At 36.2% G+C, this 22,486-nt stretch overlaps 1 protein-coding gene, 1 long non-coding RNA gene and 1 pseudogene across 2 annotated transcripts; all 3 read left to right on the top strand.

The window, feature by feature from the left end:
* The first annotated feature begins 288 nt into the window (after window positions 1-288).
* On the top strand, window positions 289-387 carry LOC130468270 (uncharacterized; annotated as a pseudogene).
* Window positions 388-5,774: 5,387 nt separating this feature from the next.
* LOC110791350 (uncharacterized) lies at window positions 5,775-12,146 on the top strand. The gene is made up of 4 exons (XR_002534069.2): window positions 5,775-6,088; window positions 8,074-8,224; window positions 8,465-8,653; window positions 11,947-12,146. It is a non-coding gene; the product is annotated as an uncharacterized lncRNA (long non-coding RNA).
* A 7,717-nt stretch (window positions 12,147-19,863) lies between these two features.
* Window positions 19,864-22,486, top strand: LOC110791348 (NAC domain-containing protein 90). Its single transcript, XM_021996097.2, has 3 exons — window positions 19,864-20,153; window positions 20,358-20,665; window positions 22,022-22,486. Exons 1-3 carry the CDS (start codon window positions 19,979-19,981, stop codon window positions 22,403-22,405), a joined length of 867 nt encoding a protein of 288 aa, XP_021851789.1. The 5' UTR covers window positions 19,864-19,978; the 3' UTR covers window positions 22,406-22,486.

The raw sequence follows: 22,486 nt of genomic DNA, 5'->3' as shown, positions 1-22,486 counted from the left end.
TGTTGGGTGGCTTGGGAAGATGCGTTTTGCATATTATCCAGCTTGTGATGTAGGGAAGTTAGCTGAGAAGTAAGTTGTTCAATAGAGTTCATCTCATGCTTAAAACCACGATCGGCAAAACCTCTAGGATTCCCATATTGGGCACTATGGATGGCCATCTCCTCAATCACCTCTAAAGCTCTAGGCACCTCCAGTTGCATAAATCTCCCACTGGCAGCTGAATCCAAAAGACACCTAGACTCATTACCCAGACCATTATAGAACTGCTGAACCAGGAACCAGTCATCCAAACCATGGTGTGGGCATTGTCTTTGCAAGTCCTTGAATCTTTCCCAAACCTCGAACAAACTCTCATCTGCTTTTTGAGAGATACCTAATATCTGGCCCCTTAGACGAGCTGTCTGCTCAGGTGGGAAATATTTAACATAGAATGCAAGGGCCAAAGAATTCCAATCGGTGATTTTCATAGCTGCGCGGTTAAGACTATTAATCCATAGCTTTGCTTTCCCACTCAATGAAAATGGAAAGAGTATTTCCATAGTCTGCTCCGGTGTTAAATTCTTCTGCTTAATGGTGGCACAATACTGAATGAAAGACTGAATATGGAGATTAGGATCTTCACCCTTTTCCCCACCGAATTGGTGTCCCTCGATCATGTTTATCAGCTGGGGTTCGATCTTGAAATTCTCGACCGCAATGGAAGGCATGATTGCTTTGGGAAGCATAGACAGACTTGGTTTAGAATAGTCTGTAAGCCTTGGCACAAGTGGAGGTGGCGGTGGTGGTGCTTGGTCACCCATCTCTGAATCTGTATGGAATAGATTGCTAATCAGATAGTCGGATTCAGAGTCAGAATAGTCTCTCAACTGTTTAACGAATCTACGCCGTCTACGAAAGGTCCGTTCAGGTTCAGGATCGAACGAAGTCAGATCGCTGGTATGGACAGTCCTGGGCATAAACAAGCAAAAACTAGAAAACAGTCGTGAGATCCGATCTCAAGGAACGGGAGTCCCTTGAGAAGTAACAAACAACAATCTAGAAAAACAATTAATAACAGAAAATAAAACCGTCTCCCCGGCAACGACGCCAAATTTTGACAGGCTAAACTCGTATCACCTAATCAAAAATAACCTAAGGTCCACTAGCTAGGTAGCAAGGGAAGTCAGGATCAAATCCACAGGGAGACAGGCGTTCTTTCTATTATTAATTAATTAAACTAAACTATTGGGAACAAGATTCGGTTGATTGTTTGTAAACTAAGACTACGAAGGATAATTAAATAAGTATGAATCAATATATTAAGGAAATCTAGGGCATAGGTTCACCAACAATTAACAATCCAAGACAATGAACAATCACGATAATCAACAAAGTAATTAATTAGACTAGCATGCTCTCTCGAATCGGTACTAGTCATAGACTTAGAATTAACGGGCTCTCGCTACTTATTAATCCCAATTCTACCTATTGACGCAAGCCTAAACATCAAATTGCATCTCTCAAATTTTAACTTGATATTGCATAACTACACAATTAAACCTGCGCAAATCTAATTGAATAGTGGAATAAACCAATCAATAGGAATTAATCACCATGTCAATAATCACAATTATTCAAAGTCCCATCATATTAATTCATGGATCCCCAAACCCTAGAAATTAAACTACTCAAGCATATTGACAATAAAGCAATTAGCATAATTGAAAACATAATTAAAGCAAAAGAAATGAATGAAATAAAGAACAATACCTAATTGAAGAACAATGGAATAATAAAGTTTGAACTTTTGATTGGAAATAAAACTAAGTGTTTGGGACAAATTAGAGAGAAAACTAAGCTTAGGAAAATAAACTAAGTATTTGATACTAGAAAATAGGGTGTCTCTAAAAATATAGGGGGCTGGTATTTATAGTTTGCCCAAAATACAAGCCAAAAAACGGAAAGAAAACTCGCGCATAAGTGCAGGAGGTTGGCGTCGCCCGATCGGGCGTCGCTTCGCCCGATCGGGCGATGCACTCGATAGTCGGCCCGATCGGGCCAAAATCCGCCCGATCGGGCGGTTTGCGAACTCTCCACATAAGCTTCCGGATGACCGCCCGATCCGAATCGGGCGAGCTGCGCCCGATCGGGCGCGCGTTGATGAGTCTAAATTGCTTCAATTCCGCCCGATGGTTGCATTTCGCCCTCAGCTTCCAGGGCGATTTTCAATCTTCAATATAGCTCGCCCATATCACTGAGTCTAACTCTCGGGGCTCAACCATAAGCATCCAAGGCTCCCGAAAGTCGACGATGGAGGTCCCGAACTTCCTCGGGCTCATATAGTGGCCTAGATCAACATGAAACGGGTCTAAAAAGACCAATTTATCATAATCAAACCTGAAACTCAAGGCACACTCAATAACACACATTAGTACTAGAAACGGCTCCTAAGAGCACGTTTGACACATAAAAAGTACTAAGGGACGGGGGTGAAACACTATATAAAACGCACATATCAGGGAACGAAAGAGAGAAGGGAGAAGAAGAACTACCGTGCTGGACGGCGAGCCTGCGGTAAGGTGGTGGACGGCGACGACAAGACTCGGGTTGTGGCTGTGATTTATGGTCGAACAAATAACAACCATTAAGGGCGTGTAAGAACAAAACCAAAGGAGAAAAATAGAAGAACGAAGGAGAGTACGAAGAGGGAGGAGTTACCGACGGTGGTCCGACGTGGTGGCGGGTGGTCGGTGGCTGGCGGCGCGAGCAGTGGCAGAAAGGGGAAGCAGGTGTGTGAGAGAAAAGAGAAGAGGAGGCTGAGTAACTGTACGTGAAAGAAGGAGGAGAAATAAGGAGGGTTTTGGGAGTTTTTTTGTTTTCACGTGAATGTTGAAACAAGGGTAGGAAAATTATGGGCTTATTTACTTTGGGCTTTACCAAGTTGGGCTAGGATTAGGATTGAGCTTTAATGTTTGAATCAAAAACCGATTAGGATTGTTTTCCAAATTCAAACGTATTTTCGCAATTCAAATTCTTTTCAACATAAAATTCTAAAATCATTTTGATTGCATAAATAGTTAAAATATTTAGGATTTAATTAAATAGAATAAATATATGTTAATTATATATTTATTACTAAAATTCGTAAATTCTATTTAAATATAAATAACTATACGTTAAAATATATTAATAAAATTTATAAATTTGCGGGGGATTACAACCGGGCATTAACGCGCGTGGCTCCCAATGATAGTAAAATATAATTAGTTAAATTATTGAAGCAATATTCTAGCTAAAGTATCTCATCAATTATGATTAGTTAATAGTTTTTTAAAACAAGGTAGCTCTACTGGTTTGTCATCCCGCTTTTAAATAGGTTGCATAAGTCCATTCTATGATATAGAGAGAGAAAGTATGAGAAACGCTCCCGAAGACAGAGAAAATGAAGAAAATTCTACTGAGGAAACGGATCTGATGACACGGTCGAACAAGAAGGTAAAGCACCAAGATGCGAATGACGAATACTTTGTTATGGAGGAGGATGTCATGACACTTGTGTCGCCAACCATTGAGGTTCCTCAATCAGCTACCAACTTTGTAAAGGTTGGTTTCTCATACAGCAATGCTGCAAGGAACATAAATCAAGCAATAGGATTCTTTGGAATCGATGGAGAAATGGTTCAAGAAGACATCTCTGATGATGATTGCTCTAGTGACAATGAGCGAGATGACCCTAATTGCCCGGTAATCCATCTGTCAAAAGAAGAGAAGAAAAGACATCGAAATCCCTGGCTAAATGCGTTGATAATCAAACTGTTTAACAGAAGGATGAGGTACGAAGATTTGATTAAAAGGTTGCGCTTGAAATGGAGTTTGAAAAGGGACATTACCCTCACAAATGTGGGTTGTGCGTACTATGTGGTTAGATTTTCCAATTTGGAATACTACTCCTATGTACTTACAGAAGGGTCGTGGACGATCAATGATAGTTATTTGACTATACGCAAATGGATCCCAAACTTCATACCCGATGAAGAACCAATCAAGGTGTTAACAGCCTGGGTTAGGATTCCTAACCTTTTAGTGGAGTATTTTGACAAGAAGTTCCTCATGAGAATAGGGGAAAAGATCTGAAGAGTAATCAAGATCGATAAACACACATAATCGATGAGTCGAGGTCAGTATATTAGACTATGTGTCGAAGTAGATATTACTAAACCTTTACTGTCTAAATTCCAACTGAATGGTAGAGTTTTGGGTATTCAATATGAGGGATTGAGACAAATCTGTTTCAAATGTGGTACTCTCGGACATAAAGATGATAAGTGCCCTGTATTTGGGCCAAAACCTACTCTAGATAGGGTCATTAGTGGTGAACCCCTAGACCAGTCGAGACCATTAGCAACCCCTAAAGTCCCTACAGAGGGAGAGCAATATGGAGCATGGATGCTAGTCCAACGACCACCACGTCGACAGCCTCCAAAGCACAAGAACATTGCCGGAAAAAGACAGGGTAGCTGCACTGATGGCCAGCGGGGAGGAGGGCAGAACTCGAAGGCAACTGACAGAAGAGGAAAGGATAAAAGCCAGCCACAAAACCAGGAACCGATCTCGCGGGGATCTCGGTTTGATATCTTGAACCTAGAAAATCACTCTGGTGATCAAGGAAAATTCGGTGATGAGGAAAGCTCTCAAGGAATTGTTGATGAGTGACATTTATGTCACTCTTAGGATAGTACTTTGCCTCTTTTTATTCTTGTTTTTGTTCGTTTTCTTCCCCTTTTGTGCTTATTTTAGTCCCCTTTGCTTTTATTTACTTAGTTGACTCGGTTTTTCCTAATTACCGTCCTTTTGTCTTATTTTTCTTATTTTTCTTATCTTTTGTCAAGCTTTTTCTTTTCACGGGTTTGTTAATATGTAGGAAAACAAGTAAAGCGGACAAAAAGGTCAATGGAAGTCAACGACATCCCAAGGAAAGGTCGAAGTGGGAAAAGGGAGTCAAGGAATCAAGAACTCAATATGTTCGGCCGAACTTCAGAAGTGTTCGGCCGAACCGAAGTAGAAATGTCTGAAGCAAACAAGCCCAGAAGTTCGGTCGAACAATTCAGAAGGTTTGGCCGAACTTCCTTGTGTTCGGCCGAACTTCCCTAAAAAGTTCGGTCGAACCTCGATGTGAGAAGTTCCTGATTCCCCTCAAGTCCGGACGAACCTGCCTCTTGGTTCGGCCGAACCTGCCTCTTGGTTCGGCCGAACCTGCCTCTTGGTTCGGCCGAACTTCTTTGTTGTTCGGCTGAACCTGCTGCCAGCGCTGAGCCGTTTTTCGGGACTATTTAAAGCTTTTTGGGAACTTTAAGAAAACCTAGTTTTTAGAAAAAAAGTAGTCTGAAATTTATTTTGGAGAGAGAAAGGAATAGAACTTCATTCATTGCTCATTGTTATGCTTGGGATTCTCCCTAATCTTGGAATTGAAGCTTCATTGTAAAAATTCTCAACTCTTATCTTCATTTATTGTCATTAATTTCTGATTTTTCTTAATTTTGTCTCTTTGTTTTCTCATTAATCAAAACCCCTAAAAATAGGCACTTTTATATTTTCCTTCACTAGAGGAAAAATCGCCATGTGCTTCCCTTCAAGTGCGGCTCATTTAGTAAATTGGCAGCACTTGAGAGCACAAAAAAAAAAATTGCATTTTCACAAGTGCGGGCTATTTAAGAAAATTGGCAGCACTTGAGTTCAAGTGCGGGCTTTAAACTCAAGTGCTGCTTTTTTTTTAAATGAGCCGCGCAAAATTTGTCTGGAAAAACATACACCCTTTTGACCAAATAAAAAAACATACAGCCTCGTATTTCTCTCTCCCCGATACTTCTCCCTCTTCACCTTCGTTTTCTCTCTCCTCTGCCGCCACCGTCGCCGTCGCTTCCTCACCGCCGGAGATCATCGTCGAACATTTGTGTCGATGTGTAGTTGTTCATTGTTGGTGTGGGTTGATTGTTGCAGTAGCTCCACTCTCCATCTCACTTGTCTCTGCGGTCTCTCTCATCTCCAATCCGTACCTCTGCCGTCAACGGTGGTCGTGAATCCACCATCAACTTTACTCCATTATCAAGTGGTGAGCTCTTTAACCCATTCCATAAATCAATTGAATTGAGTAATTAAAATTACGAAATGAGAAAACCCTAACTTACTAAATGATGCATAAATTGTTTCAATGAGTACATTAAGATATATTGATTATGTAATGCTAATGTTGCCTAGCTTATTCCTCTTTCTCTCTATGATTCAATGTTTTTCCGATTTAAAGTTTCAGTTCATACGGTTGAATCCATCTTCAATTGATTGGTTATTTTTTACAAAATAATTTTCTGAATTTGATTTCATGGTTTATAGGTCATAGATTGAGCTTTCCAGTTGATCATTTTTCCATTTTCTTTGATTTTTTTGGCCTGAATTATTTGTTTTCATGTTTTTTGTATCGATTTTATTTCTAATTTTTGTTTTTCTGAAATATCAGTTTATTTTCAATTATTGATTTCGGAATTTCTATTGTTTAACTCTTGTTTATCATATCAATTTCTCTAATTTTGATTATTTCACGTGCCTAAGGAGTCACATCATTATAAATGGGAAGTTCTCATGCGGTTTTGACATCAATTTATTGTAGATAATTCACAAGTTTGGTCATGAGGTTCTACAAGTCTTAGGAATTTAGATGTTGATTAGCTTGAATAAATCATTTGTGGAGTGAGCGCAAGGAATGATAGATTGCGTAGTTAGTATGCTGGGTGTAGGGGTTGGTCTCGTATCTGTACAAGACTATTAGTCGGTGTAGGCTTGCAGAAGTGTGTGTGTGAGGCTGTTGGGGGTTGGTTCATTGGGTCAAATCCATGGAAACATACTAGTTCAAAGGCAAGAAATGGGCAAGCATAAGATGAGATGTCAGTTATTTTTTGTTTTGGCACCGTGAAAAACTTTAAGCTTGATCACAATCAATATTTCTTCCTGATATCCATTTAAGTCTCACTGTTATCATTTCTGCGGAAGCGTCATTGTTATTATTTTCTTCGAGTAGATTACATCAGCTGATCATGTTTTGAAGCGACATCATCTTTCATTTTTGTCTGATGCTCTCATATAATCTCGTGTCGTTATTCCATCATGTTTCATTGTTTTCTAATACGTCCCTGGTGGCACAAAGCAATCAACTAATATTGAAACATGAAGATTTCGATCGTGATATATTTGAGTCTCAAACTCTCACCAGATTGTGATATCGAGGTGGATACAAAGTAATGTTGATATCTTTGGGAGATTAAGCTTTGGGAGAAAGGTTTTTGATGTTTACTATAATTCTTTGTTAAACTCGATGGATGGATTTAAAATGGTCTTGTCTTTATGCAACATTTGTCAGCTTAATGGTGGTGGTGAGATAGATAATTAACTTTTACCTGTACCAGATTTTATGAAGTTCCAAAATTTGGAATCTAATGTTTACAGTATGCCTACTGTCGTGCAACTTTGCATAAGCAAGACCGAGGTTCCGTATTTAAAAGTTCACAACTATCTACTTCAGGAGTCTTGTGTTGTTTTTATGTTGTCTAGCAAAGTATGAAGTCTTTCTTGTGTGTACCATATAAAAGCCAAGTCTCCAAGCGTTGCATCTGTTTTTCTCACAATTGGGTTGAGCTTGAGTTCTTTCAATCAAGCTGGGTATTTCCTCAATATACAAGTAATGTTCCCTTTTTTTTGTTACAGCAAATAGTTTGCTTGCTTGAGCTTGAGACAGTTCTTTCAGTCAAGCTGGCTTGAGCTAGAGCTCTCTGTACAAATTCATTTATAATGATTGTCTTAGAATAATCTTCTTTATTAGTAATTATTTATGTGCTAGCCTTCAAAGCCATGGAATTTTGAATGATCCCTAGAAAACTAATGCATGCGACGGTGTATTTTTTTCATTTTCTTTTATTTTAAATACATTTTTGTATATACTAGTAGTAATCAGATTCAAGGTAATTATTTTTTCATTTTCATTCTTTTAGTAATTTATAATATACTAGTAGTAATTCAAGGATCCTTGTTTCTGGTTTCTTGTAACAGCTATGGACTATCTTGCCCTGCTCCTGACTTCGAAGAAGATTCTTTTTCTGCTACTGTAAAGGATGTCCTTTGTGAGAAGGGGATTTTTGTCATTAATGTGGTCTTAAGATCTCCATCCATAAAGGAAGTGGTTGTATCAAGGATGAGAACGGTAAGAACATTACCTGGGAATTTGGTATATTTTTCAGTAGAAGCTGTGTGCGAACTGCGAATCAATATTTAGTCTGCCAGCTTGGATTCTTTGCTTGTTTGACATGTTTACTGTTTCAAATTTTGGTAGTGTTTGGCCAAGCTCGAAACTGAAATTTGGCAAACAAGGTGTTTCATAGAAGTAGACTGAAAACGCAAATTCATGCATGACAATATGTTAATTTGTATATTTTCTTCAAAGGTGTACCAATACTGCACATTGCTGCACTTCTCGTCGCTCCCTGGCGTTTGCACTTAGATAAATGAGAAGGTTCAAGCTTGGGGGGAAGCCATCAAGCAAACACCTTTCAGTTTCAGTGTTCAAGCAAGCTCAAGTACACCTCACACGTTATATGGAAGAAAACCTCACCGAGCCAGCTACTAATTTCGGGTAATTAATAATGATTTTGTGGCATTCAAAAGTTGACTAGTTCAGCCACATCTTACTTTTTCTTTCATGCTTGTTGTATCCTTCACATGCTCACCCACCTGCCTTACAACATTTATTAGCCACTATAGTTCACATGCTTTCTCTCTTTTACTCTCATTCACACATTGAGGGCAACGTGTATCGGTGTATGCTGCTTATTCTTTTTCAGTTAATACAGTAGCTAAAGTCAATTCAATAATGAAGTTCTATGTTGGTGTATATATTGTTATAGTCAATATCTATTCATCATGGCCTTGGCTGAGCTCGTTTATATTTACTACTTTGCCTGATGCGATATGATTATGCCTGCTGCTATTCTGCTATACCTACTGTGATTCTGATATGCTTCTTCCATACTTTTGACTTGATCTTCTGTTTTTGATCAGCTTTTGTTCTAATTCTTTTATGATCCCGTGTTTTTGTTCTGATATGCTTATGTTTTTGGTTCACAATATGTTTTATTTTTTGTTAAGTTGGCAACTGTTTTATTTTAGTTCACAATATGTCAAAATATGTTAGATTTAAACATCGGTTGATTCCTTTAGCACTTGATTAACAACCCCCCGGTTGATTTCTTTAGCACATGTGCGTAGGTACTTAGGTTCGGTATTTAGGTTCATTATTTCAAAGTTAGGAGAGAAATAACTTATTTTAGACAAGATATGACCTATATTGATCGAATCAGCCCTAAATGTGCAAACTAGGTGGATTTAAGTTTATTAGTTGAAAGTTGGGAGCGAAATAAGCCATTTTAGTCAAAATATGACCTATAATGAACAAACTAGTCTTAAATGTGCACAACTTGACCAAAGTAGGTGAGAATCAGTCTTAGAAACATTAAATTAGTCTAATGAACATGTAAAGGGTTTAACATACTTATTTCGGTTCATTAGTTGAACATTGGAAGCGAAATAAGCCATTTTAGTCAAAATGTGACCTATAATGATCAAACGAGTCTTAAATGTGCATAACTTGACCATATTGGGTGATAATGAGTCTTTGAAACATAAAACTGAGTGTATTAAAGACGGAAAGGCTTTAAAATACTTATTTAAGTTCATTAGTTAAGTGTTGGGACTGAAATAAGCCATTTTAGATAAAATTTGACCTATAATGATCATACGAGTCTTATATGTGCATAACTTGACCAAAGTGGGTGATAATGAGTATTTGAAACAAAAATCTAAGTGTATTAAACATGTAAAGGGTTTAAAATACTCCCTCCGTCCCGGAATACTTGACCTGTTTTCCTTATCGGGCCGTCCCTTAATACTTGACCTGTTTCTAAAAATGGAAATATTCTAACAATATTATATTATTTCTCACTCCACCCCTATTAACCCACCTACCCCCTACTCCATACAAAAAATAATTAAAAATTCAACCCCACTCTCCCCCAACCCCACCTCTTAACCCACCTCCCACTAACTACATTAAAATAATACCCCACTATCAACTACTACCTATTAAATTAAATAAGTCAATTCAAGTTCCTTAAACTCTGTGCCGATCAAACCGGGTCGAGTATTCCGGGACGGAGGGAGTACTTATTTAAATTCATTAGTTGAAAATTGAGAGCGAAACAAAGTCATTTTAGTCAAAATGTGACCTATGAGGATCAAACTAGTTTTAAATGTGCATAACTTGACTAAATGGGTGATAATGAATCTTTTAAATATAAAACTAAGTGTATTAAACATGAAAAAGGTTTAAAATACTTATTTAAGTTCATTCGTTGAAAGTTGGGATCGAAATAAGTCATTTTAGTCAAAATGTGACCTCTAATGATCAAACGAGCATTAAATGTACATAACTTCACCAAAGTAGGTGAGAATGAGTCTTTGAAACATTAAAATAAGTATATTAAACATGTAAAGGGTTTAAAATACTCATTTAGGTTCATTAGTTGTAAGTTGGGACCGAAATAAGCCATTTTAGTAAAAATGTGACCTATAATGATCAAACGAGTCTTATATGTGCATAGCGTGACCAAAGTGGGTGATAATGAGTCTTTGAAACATAAAGGGAAGTGTATTAAACATGTAAAGGGTTTAAAATACTCATTTAGGTTCATTAGTTGAATGTTGGTACTGAAATAAGCCATTTTAGTCAAAATTTGATCTATAATGATCAAACGAGTCTTAAATGTGCATAACTTGACCATAATGGGCGATAATGAGTCATTGAAACATTAAAATAAGTGTATTAAACATGGAAAGACTTTAAAATACTCATTTAAGTTCGTTAGGTGAAAGTTGGGACCGAAATCAGCCATTTTAGTCAAAATGTGACCAATAATGAACTAACGAGGCTTAAATGTGCATAACTTCACCAAAAAGGTTGAGAATGAGTCTTTGAAACATAAAAAAAAGTTTATCAAACATGGAAAGACTTTAAAATACTCATTTAAGTTCATTAGATGAAAGTTGGGACCGAAATAAGCCATTTTAGTCAAAATGTGACCGATAATGAACTAACGAGGCTTAAATGTGCATAACTTCACCAAATTGGTGAGAATGAGTCTTTGAAACATAAAAATAAGTGTATAAAACATGGAAAGACTTTAAAATACTCATTTAAGTTCATTAGTTGAAAGTTGGGACCAAAATTAGCCATTTTAGTCAAAATGTGACCGATAATGATCAAACGAGTCTTAAATGTGCATAACTTCACCAAAATGGGTGAGAATGAGTCTTTGAAACATAAAATAAGTGTATCAATCATGGAAATACTTTAAAATAATCATTTAAGTTCATTAGTTGAAAGTTGGGACCGAAATTAGCCATTGTAGTCAAAATGTGACCGATAATGAACTAACGAGGCTTAAATGTGCATAACTTCACCAAAATTGGTGAGAATTAGTCTTTGAAACATAAAATAAGTGTATAAAACATGGGAAGACTTTAAAATAATCATTTATGTTCATTAGTTGAAAGTTGGGATCGAAATTAGCCATTTTAGTCAAAATGTGACCGATAATGAACTAACGAGGCTTTAATGTGCATATATAACTTCACCAAAATGAGTGAGAATGAGTCTTTGAAACATAAAAACTAAGTGTATTAAACATGGAAGGACTTTAAAATACTCATTTAAGTTCACTAGATGAAAGTTGGTACCGAAATTGACCAACTTTATTATACGGTTCATTATTTCTTTGTTTTGAAAAAATTAAGTCTTAATTTATTGTACGATTCAATATTTATAATATAACTAAAGTGTATATATATTTTTTGATGGTCGATCTTTTTAAGGTATTCAATAATCCGAGGGAGCGGCCTTTCACCTTTGAGGAGATAGATGAAGTTCGAGAAATGTTGGCAAACTTCATTATCAGTGATTGTCTTTGATATTTTCTTGTACTGAATCTTAAATTATGGATGCTAGTTTTTCATATGATTGTAATGTAATCGACTTTTATATTTACAATTATATATTATTTAATTTAATTATCTATATAATTGGATACTTTTTATGTGACGTATGGAGGTTAATCAGTGGCGTGGTCCAATTGTAATATGTAGCAGGAAAATCGGTTATATAAAAAATCTAGATCAAGTGCAGCTCATTTATAGGCCAAGTGCGGCTCATTTATAAGCCAAGTGCGACTCTTTTATATATCAAGTGCGACTCATTTTTATGCATGTGCTGCCCATTTCTATGTCAATTGCGGGCTCATTTTCAAATTTGGCAGCACCAAATATGTCAAGTGCGGGTTCATTTTCAAAATTGGCAGCACCAAATATGTCAAGTGCGGGCTCATATTCTAAAATTGGCAGCACAAAATATGTCAAGTGCGGGCTCATTTTCCAAATTGGCAGCACTTGAAACATCAAGTACTGCCAATATTTTGGCAGCACTTAAGAAACATCAAGTGCGGGCAGGCCATGTACTGCACATGTAAAAGCCCGCACTAAACCCCTTAAAATGAGCCCGCACTTGAGGTTTTTTCCTCTAGTGCTTCCTACTTGTTTGTTTATTTAGCTTTTCCTAATTATCTATGATTAGACTTATTAGCTTCTTGGCTAATCTTTCAAGATTTGATGATTTTGATTGTATTGTTGATGATGGTTTTGCCTATAGATTTGATTTCCATGATGAAATTAGCTTAAACTATTTGGTTAGAGACTTTTTCCTTGATTATTCGGAAATGCATGCTCCTCTTGAATTTATCATGTTGAAATTTATGGTCAATTCCATGAGTGAGTAGTCCTCATCTAGGGGTTTGTGTGTAGCCTAGGGTTTCCATGTATGGGGTTTTAGGGTAGGATTTATTAGTTCTTGCAATTAAACGCATAAATTAGGGGGGGGGGGGGGGGGTTCCTCGTTGCTTGCTTAGTTAGACATAACTTTGCTTGGTCAATGGAATGCGATGCATTGATTTGGCAAGGGATTGTGAGTCTTTGCGTCGTATGATTTCGATCGGATTCATTTTGATTGATTCTTAGTCTTTGGGTTGGTGCGGAAGCATGATTCATTGTCTTGAGAGTATTAAAGATCGATTCCCCTTTTCAATTTGTCTTTGCAAGTCTAGTTAACCCCCAAAATCCTTGATCCCCTATTACATGTACCCCTTGGTGAACCCCAACCCCCTAGTGTTTTTAATCCTTGTTTATCGTTCTAATCGTTTAGTTTGAATTTTCCTTTTCAACAACCAACCCATTTCGAACTAGCTTATATTAGCATTTCTAGCTACGAAACTCGCAATTCTCTGTGGATATCGACTCTTTGCTTGCCACTCTACTTATTTATAGTGGTTAGTTTAGGTATTTGGATTTATTTAGGTGTAAGACTAGCAACGACCTAGTTTTTCCCTTTATCAATTGTACAACATGTACTCGAGGAGCAATTAGAGGAAGGGAATTTCCCGCAAGAATCTCAGTTGAAAAGGAATTGCACAAGGAATGTTATTGTGATGGAAAATCCTTTATTTAAGGAAGGATTAGATGTTATGGTTGATTCTGGGGTGAATTTAGGTGAGGACTCTGTAGTTATGGAAACTCGGGCTGAGAAAGGAAGTATTGTAGAAACGGAAGATCAGATTTTAAGTGGATCGATGGTGCATTTAAACTCAATGCCAACTCATACCTTGAGAGAAAAGAGTTCCCTAAGGCAAGTTAGTTCTCTAACCAAGTCAAATTCGTTAATCAATCAAGGGAGGAAATCCTTTGGGCCTCGCCACTTTCCATTTAAGGAGAGAAATTTAAATCAAATCAATTGACCAGAAATCAGGCCCTATTAACGCAAATCTTAAGGGTCCAGTAGGCAAGGATAATTCTTTTGTGTCAATTCCTAACCCTCAACCAATCCCCCCTCATCAAAGTCTCATACCTATTGTTGAAAGGGTTGGAAGAGAGAGGTATCATAAATCCAATGCATCCCCCAATTACATTGGAAGTTCGTATTCACCCGGAGTACACAATGTTCTTGGACTATCGATCGGAAGGACTAACAATGACGACGGTTCACCCTTTACTCCACAATTTGGAACTCAACTTGAGTGCGTTCCTGCCTCCGGCTCATTGTCCGAAGGTGTTGATGGCAACAATTCAACCCCCAATGGAGCTCATACATCCAATGAAGGCATTGAGACAAGCCTTTGTGAGCATGTTGCCAAACGTTCCTATGAATGTTTTTGATCGTTTTCCCTCTTTTCCGATGTTTAATATGTCAATAAAAATTATGACTTGGAATGTTCAAGGGGATGTGAAGCCGGCTTTCCTGCCAACAATTCGAGAAATTATTCTAATTAATAAACCCAATGTATTAGCGTTAGTTGAGACGCATATTAGTGGAGACAAAGCGCCAAAAATTTGTGATCGAGTTGGATTCTCGGGTCAAATTTGAGTTGAAATCGAATAGATATGCTGCAAAATTCGAAAGGCATTTGGATCACAGAGGCAAATGATGTGAAGAAACTAGTGGTAGATTATTGGAAATCCTTGTTCCAAGAAGAGAACGGTTCGGCCCAGCCCACTGAGTTCATGCCAAACTGTTTCCCTCGAATTCCAGGAGGAGATTGGAGTACTCTAACCCGTGCCTATGCCCCGTGTGAAGTGAAGGCTGCTATCATGAGCATGAAACCATATAAGGCTCCGGGTCCATACGGGTTTCAACCTGTATTCTATCAACATTACTGGGAGCTTCTATCCCCGTCTGTGACCCGCAAAGTCCTGGATATCCTAGAGGGGCGTGATTTTCCTGAAGATCTCAACAATGCATTCCTTGTCCTTATTCCCAAAGAAATGTCACCCCAATTAATTTGTCATTCAATTTCGCCCCATTGGGCTATGTAACATTTTGTACAAGGCTGCTACAAAAGTGTTAGTTAATCGACTCAAAGGGATGCTCCCCACGGTTATCTCACCAACCCAATGTAGCTTTGTCCCAAAAAGGCAAATCACAAACAATATTATCATAGTTCAGGAAATTCTCCACACCATGAGAAAGAAGCAGGGAAAGGTTGGTTACATGGCTATAAAAATAGATTTCGAGAAGGCTTACGATCGTCTCCGATGGATCTTTATAAGGCAATCTCTTATGGAAATTCGTTTGCCTCAAGTCATGGTGGAAGTCATAAATGCAATGTGTCTCCTCCGCTAAACTACAGATATTATGGAACGGGGAACCAACGAAAGGCTTCACTCCAAGTAGAGGTATTCGACAAGGAGATTCATTTCCCTGACTCCCTTCTTCATTTCCCTTCACACCAGATTATTATTGGCCTGGTATCTTCCCTCCTCTTCCTTGGCGGGCTCTTTTTGCCTTGCCTTTTTCGTCTCCCCTTTTAGTGATTTTCGTTCAGTCTCTACTAATTCTATTATTCTTTCCGTTATCTTCTTCAATCCCTTGCCATTTATGGCTTTCCCGATCGCCCATTGTAACGTTTTTGCTCTTCTTTGCCCGATCTTGAAGCTGCCCATAGTAAGGTCCTCCAATAATACAGAGGATTCCATAGAAAACCAATTGACGGAAATCAATTGGCTTTGGAAGTCTTATAAAGATTGATTAATATCCAATTGCGGTAAGTCGGTTATTTAGCATGTTTTTTTTTGTTAAGTTATCTCTATGTTTACATTTTACATCTGGATTTTGTGCCTCTGGTTTGATGTGCATTTGTTTTTCTTGTGTTTTGATTCTTACATCTGGATGTTAGTTTGAATTTCTGGTATATGTGTTCTTGGTTGGTTCAACATTTTGAATTTCTGGGTGTTTGTGATCTTGGTTCAGTTGCTTCATTAGATTTCCTAATTTCTTTGTGATATTGGTTAAACAGTTTGAATTTCTGGATTATTTGCTCCCTGGTTTACTTCTTGATTTTATTCATGAGTTTCCGGGGTTTGTGTTCATGGTACAATTGCTTCATTAAATTTTCCGATTCCTTTGTGATCTTGGTTAAAAAGTTTGAATTCCTGGGTAATTTTGTTCACTAAATTATTTATACGGAGTAGTTTTTTGTCATGTATGTGTTTCTGGTTGTGGACATGTACGTGGTTGTTGATGATATGAAATTGTAGTTTTTTCTGAGTTCCTTTGTTTATTGAACATGATTTATTGTTTCTTCGTATTTCTTGGTTAGCTTCCTTGATTTCTTTTAAATGTTAAATGAAAAGAAAAGGAAAAGTTGGCCCACCCCCATCATCTTCTACCTCTTCCCTTCTGCATTTTCATTCTCCATCATCTTCTACCTCTCTCCTTCTTCAGTTTCCATTCTCCATCATCTTCCACTCTCTCTCGAGTTTCCTCTCCTACGGTAATTTCATTCTTCTCTAGTTTAAACAATTGTGAATTTTTACAAATTCATGTGAATTTAACATCACTTGTGTAAATTTGTGTAATTTTTAACATTATTAGGATTTTAAAAATTGTTAGATCTTGGAATTGGAATGATCGTACATATGGCTACAATATGCCATCTAGATATACTGTCATCGACTATTGGTTACTGTCATTGTTATATTAAATTCCGTCATTTATTATTTGGTTACTATCATTCTGTATTAAATTCCTTCATTGATTATTTGGGTTACTGTTGGTTTTGCTTTTCGTTTTCTAGCTATGTTCTAGAATAATTATGTTTTCTAGTAAGAATATTGTCATTGTTTTTATAAATTGTCATTGTTTTCATAAATATTGTCATTGGTCTTTTAAAATTTACTTTTGTTAACTTGTCAACAAAAACACGTGAAGTGAACAAAATACTGCATGGGCAAATACGCCTGTTGGTTACCAGCGGTGTATCACGCCTCCTCTGTCTACCAGTACTCTCTAGAGAAACTCAATGCATATTCTAACATTTAGAAGTACTATTATGATTAGTTTGAAGAAGTCTTACTTTGGAGCAAGTTAGACACAATTCTTAGTTTGGCATATTTTATAATGAGAGAAATATATTCTAAACAGAGATTAACACATCTGTGTATAAAATCCTGTTTTGTTGTCTACCGCAAATCACAATCACTATAGAAAATGACATTACTAATGCAAAGGAAGGTATGTAGAAGTTGCTTTGGTGTGAAAACAATAAGAAATTTGACTAAGTCGTCACCGAGTCAATTGGCTTCATATTTGAATGACCTACATTCTATATTTATTCTTTGTTCGATCTACGTACATGCATGATGCATCCTCCCTATTTTCGAATAACAACAACTAACGAATACGAGTCCTCTCGGACGATCTCAGAACTAGAAATTATGCGCAACTTCTTTCTATTGATTGATATTAACCAGTAACCCACTTGGATACCCAATTTTCTTTGTCGTAGAATTTTAACTTTACGATACTTCTTATTATAAAAAATTGATATTAACAAGTACGGAGTAGTAAACTTAGTAACGGATACGTGCACAAAATTTAGCCACTCTTAATTTCGACTTTTGAGCGCCTTCCATCTACATACGTTGTACTTTTACAGCTTAATTGTACTGCATATTTTTCCAAATTCAGTTTTTTCAGGAATCTTTATCATATATATGCTCATGTAAAGCTACGAAGTACTCCATCCGTCCCAAAATTATAGTCATGTTTGACTAAAAACACGAATTTTAAAAAAAGTGAAATTAAGTGTGTGAGAAGAAATTGAAATATAGTACATTGATGATGACTCACATACATTTTAAGATTCTCCTTCTCTGCAAAACCATACATTTGCATGGAAACCATACATTTTAAGATTTTCCTTCTCTGCAAAATGAATTGCAACTAATTAAACAAAAAAAAAAAACATACTTTCAATATGCTTAAGAAAAATCAAGAACAACGTGCTTAGAGGGGGGGGGGGGGGGGGGGGGGGGGGGGGAGGTGGCACTACAACTTGAATTGCATGCATGAAAATAAACAATCGAAATGTTGAATTAAAACACCCTATAACCTCCTACCGTTTAAAAAAGGATCAGTCAAAATTTCTATTAGTGGGAGGTTAAAATTTTGAATGAACGCTACAGGAGAATGAGAGAAGATTTGGAGATTGAATTAAAGTGACATTGAAAATAATTAAGGTTGGAGAGTTGATGGGAAGATGATCGAAGAACGAGGAAGATGAAGTAGGGGACGGTTATTAAGGCATAATCAAGTTGAGTATCGATCATAATATTTGGTACTCCCTCCGTCCCATTTCTATAGTCCTTTTTTTATTTTGCGTCCCAAAATTAAGAAAAATCAAGAACAATGTGCTTAGAGGGGGGGGGGGGGGAGGTGGTACTACAACTTGAATTGCATGCATGAAAATAAACAATTGAAATGTTGAATTAAAACACCCTATAATCTCCTACCGTTTTAAAACGGACCAACCAAAAATTCTATTAGTGGGAGGTTAAATTTTGAATGAAGGAGAAGGGTAGATTTATGATTGAATTAAATTGACATTGAAAATAATTAAGGTTTGAGAGTTAATGGGAAGTTGAAAAATGGGGAAGATGAAGTAGGGGACGGTAGTTTAGGAAAGTTTAGTATTGATCTTAATTTTTGGTACTCCCTCCGTCCCCTTTTTATAGTTCTGTCTATTTTAAGCGTCCCAAAATTAAAGTCATGTTTCCATTTTTGGCCATTAAGTTTTCAACTTTTCCATGTACTATATTAATTTAAAATGCGTTGAAAACCCAACAAAATAACTTTCCCATGTACTATATTTCAATTTTTTATGTACTATATTCCTTTTTCCATGTAACATATTCCACTTTCTCATACAAATCAATTGTACTATATTCCATTTTTCTTAAAACCCGTATAGTCAACGGGGCTGTAAATATGGGACGGAGGGAGTATAATTCTAATAAATTAAAGAGAATAATGAATGACCATTATTTTTTTATAACAAAAAGTAAATAGAAAGATTAATAAGGTTTGGACACGTGTGTTCAAGATGGTGTTGCTTATGTGTCATTGAAATGGTGATGATTATGTTTTTTAAATACTAGGTATTGATGGGTAAAAGTATTCATATAAAGTGTTACGGAGTACTCCCTCCGTATTTATTTAAGGGATATACTTGCTTTTTCCGGCCGTATTTGTTTAAGAGATACATTTGCCATTTTTAGTAACTTATCAACCTCACCATCTAATTAAATAATATATAATATATCATATGTTCCACCACCCTATTAAACAAATAATTTCATAACTACACTCCAACCCCCACCCACTAAAATGACATGGTCCCTACTTGTTTTAATTATTAAACTATCTACTCAACCCCACTTGTTTTCTTACTTTATTTCATTCAATTTTTCTTCTTAATACCCGTGTCCGACCAAGTGTATCCTTAAATAAATACGGAGGGAGTATATAATTATCGTCATTGTTTGCATAAATTTTGTCCTTGTTATATTAAAATAATGTCATTGTTGTATTAATTACTGTAATTGTTGCCGATATTTAATACTTTGTTTGATTTTTCAACACATTAAGTGAAAATAGTATTTTACCCTGAATATAGGGCAAAAATCAACTGGGGGACCACGGTGTATCCTGTCTCCTAATTGACTCGCCGTTTCAATGATAGGAAGTCTTGTTTGCGTGTAAATTTTGTTTCCTTTTTTAATTATCTGAAATATAGGTTTTCCACAAACCGTGTAATACACAGACAATAGAAACTTCCACACTTGTTCTCACTTTCTATCAACTTGTTCTATCATTTGATCATTATATATTTAATGCCTCACTTCCCCTTAATTTATTTATTTCATGCATGCTCATCGATCACCCATTCCATGACTTAAATTAGCTTCATCTATCGTTTTATATTATACGAGCTAAGTAATTAATTATCTTTGTTTTAAGATTAAAATGGGTGATATTGTTGATGAAATAATGGAAGCTCCGGGGTTTCGATTTTATCCAACAGAAGAAGAGTTAATATCTTTTTATCTTCAAGAAAAGCTTCAAGGACGAGGAGGACAAGATATCGAAGGTGTTATACCTGTGGTTTATATTTATGATTATAATCCATGGGATCTTCCACGTATGTAACTATCCTAACCCTAGCTAATTATTTGACCAATGCCCTAAAAAGTGTTTCGGTGATCCTATCTTTAATTATATATATATATATATATGAACGTACCCTAATTGTTTTTTGTTAGACTTTTTTGTACGTATTATTCATTTTAAACTCGATCTCATTATATTTAATTTGAATTAATGATGATACATATATTTGTTGCAGAATTATCAGGAGAGCGATGTAGGTGTGACCCTCAAGTACAAGAATGGTTCTTCTTCACACCAAAACAAGAGAGACAAGTAAAAGGAGGAAGGCCGAACCGCCTCACCACTACCGGCTACTGGAAAGCCACTGGGTCACCTGGTTATGTCTACTCCTCTTCTGATAATAAAATCATTGGTGTTAAGAGAACAATGGTTTTCTACCATGGACGAGCTCGTAGTAGATCAGGCTCTAAGACTGAGTGGAAGATGAATGAGTACATGGCCATTGATCATCAACCCTCTTCTTCAACTAATCCTATTCCATCTGTAAGTATAGCTTCGATCACCAACCAATTTGATTTCTTTATTAATTTGTACAAATGAGCTTCACGATCGAGCAATAGGAGTACAAATTAGGTACAAGTTAAGGGAACTGAGACGACCATAATCAATGTGATATACTCTCTCTATTCTATAAAGATGTTGTAATTTAGAAATTTTAACACTATTCATAATGGAAGAGAATTTCTAAAAAATTTCCAAATATATAAAAATATATTATTAATTTGAGATCTTGTTTGATTTGTCTCAATGAATACTTTAACAGTTTAACAATATCAAGTTTTTATAACTTTCAGTCTTTTACTCATGTATAAGTAAAGATATAAAATGTGAATTCGATTACTTAACATGAAAAACATAAATTGGAACATAATTATGGAACAGAATGATTACAAAATAGACAAAATATAATTTCAGATTCAATCTAATAGTAGACCTATACACACAAATGACAAATCCTCAATAGTAACCAGTAGCTTGGCTTTAAAACTTCAACGGTGTACGTAGTAACGTAGCGGCATATTACTTTGTAGTTTCGCTACATGATGATCGAACTTACGACGTACTTGGTATTAAATATGTTCATTCCAAGTAGTTTCGCGTACATGACGAAACTTAAAAAGTATTTATGTGATGGCATTACTTTTTGTCTAGTACTCTATGTCGAAGTTATAATATATAGAGAAAGAAGAAACAAAACTATAATACATTCTTCCAAGATAATTATGTTCCTATAATTATTAGGGACCACTAACATATCTATACTAATATTTTTAAACACAATGATTTTCTTGCCACGTGTTATCTTCTTACTTTTATGTATTTTTTTAATTGTTCTATTTACCCTTGTAGTTCTAATTTTATTTTCTTAAAGAAAACTTGTATGACTCGCCATATACTTTTAATTAATTTTATGTCATATCAATAACATCTTAAATTCTTAATTCATCAATGGTGGAATAATTGATTAGTTTACTGCCCTTTTAACTTTTATATAACATACACAATTATGTAGATTTAATAAAATATATAACCCGGGGCTAAAAACTAGTTAATTTTAAGCATTACTTCTAAGATCTAGCAGTCTAGCTAGTTGTAGTGTTAGCACATCTAATAAGGACCCAACAATTTAGTGTTTAAAAGTAGAAATTTATTTGTGAATACTCCGTATAATGTAGTACGTCTTAAAAGTCAACACAAGCGATTTTGTCCAGGCCACTTGAAATGTATCCCCAGCAATATTTGCAAAATATGTTGAATTTGGGTTGACAATATGCCGATCGAGTTTACATAAAATCAAAGTGTTCAACTTGTAACAAAGAATATGATGTATTATTGCAGCAAAAGGGAGAGTTCACAATATGCCGAGTTTACATAAAATCAAAGTGTTTGCGAGCATTTGATAGACGACCAGCTGCACCACCCATGAACACACCCGCATTATTATCAGCTCAACAAGTTGATCATAATCAACCAAGTTCATCTGACCAACACCAAATTCAAGCTCGATCAATGGTGGAGATTCGGAGGTGTAGATCAAGTGAGAGCTCGTGGTCATCAGGGGAAGAAGCTGCAGTTAATAATAACAATAATAATGATGCTACTCAAGGATTAAATAATAATCAAGTCAACATTATTATGGACATGGAATGTGATCAACAACAACCTCTTTGGGAATGGGACGATTCCTGGATGAATCACTGGAACCTTTCAACTCATTATTGATTTAGTTTTAAGATTTACGTAGTACGTAGTACTACATTATAATTTAATTTTCACACTTAATTTATGGTAGATGAGAATGCA

The sequence above is a fragment of the Spinacia oleracea genome, chromosome 2 (genome assembly GCF_020520425.1).
Source record: "Spinacia oleracea cultivar Varoflay chromosome 2, BTI_SOV_V1, whole genome shotgun sequence".
In the NCBI taxonomy this organism is placed as follows: domain Eukaryota; kingdom Viridiplantae; phylum Streptophyta; class Magnoliopsida; order Caryophyllales; family Amaranthaceae; genus Spinacia; species Spinacia oleracea.
This window is presented reverse-complemented; position numbering and strand designations above follow the sequence as displayed.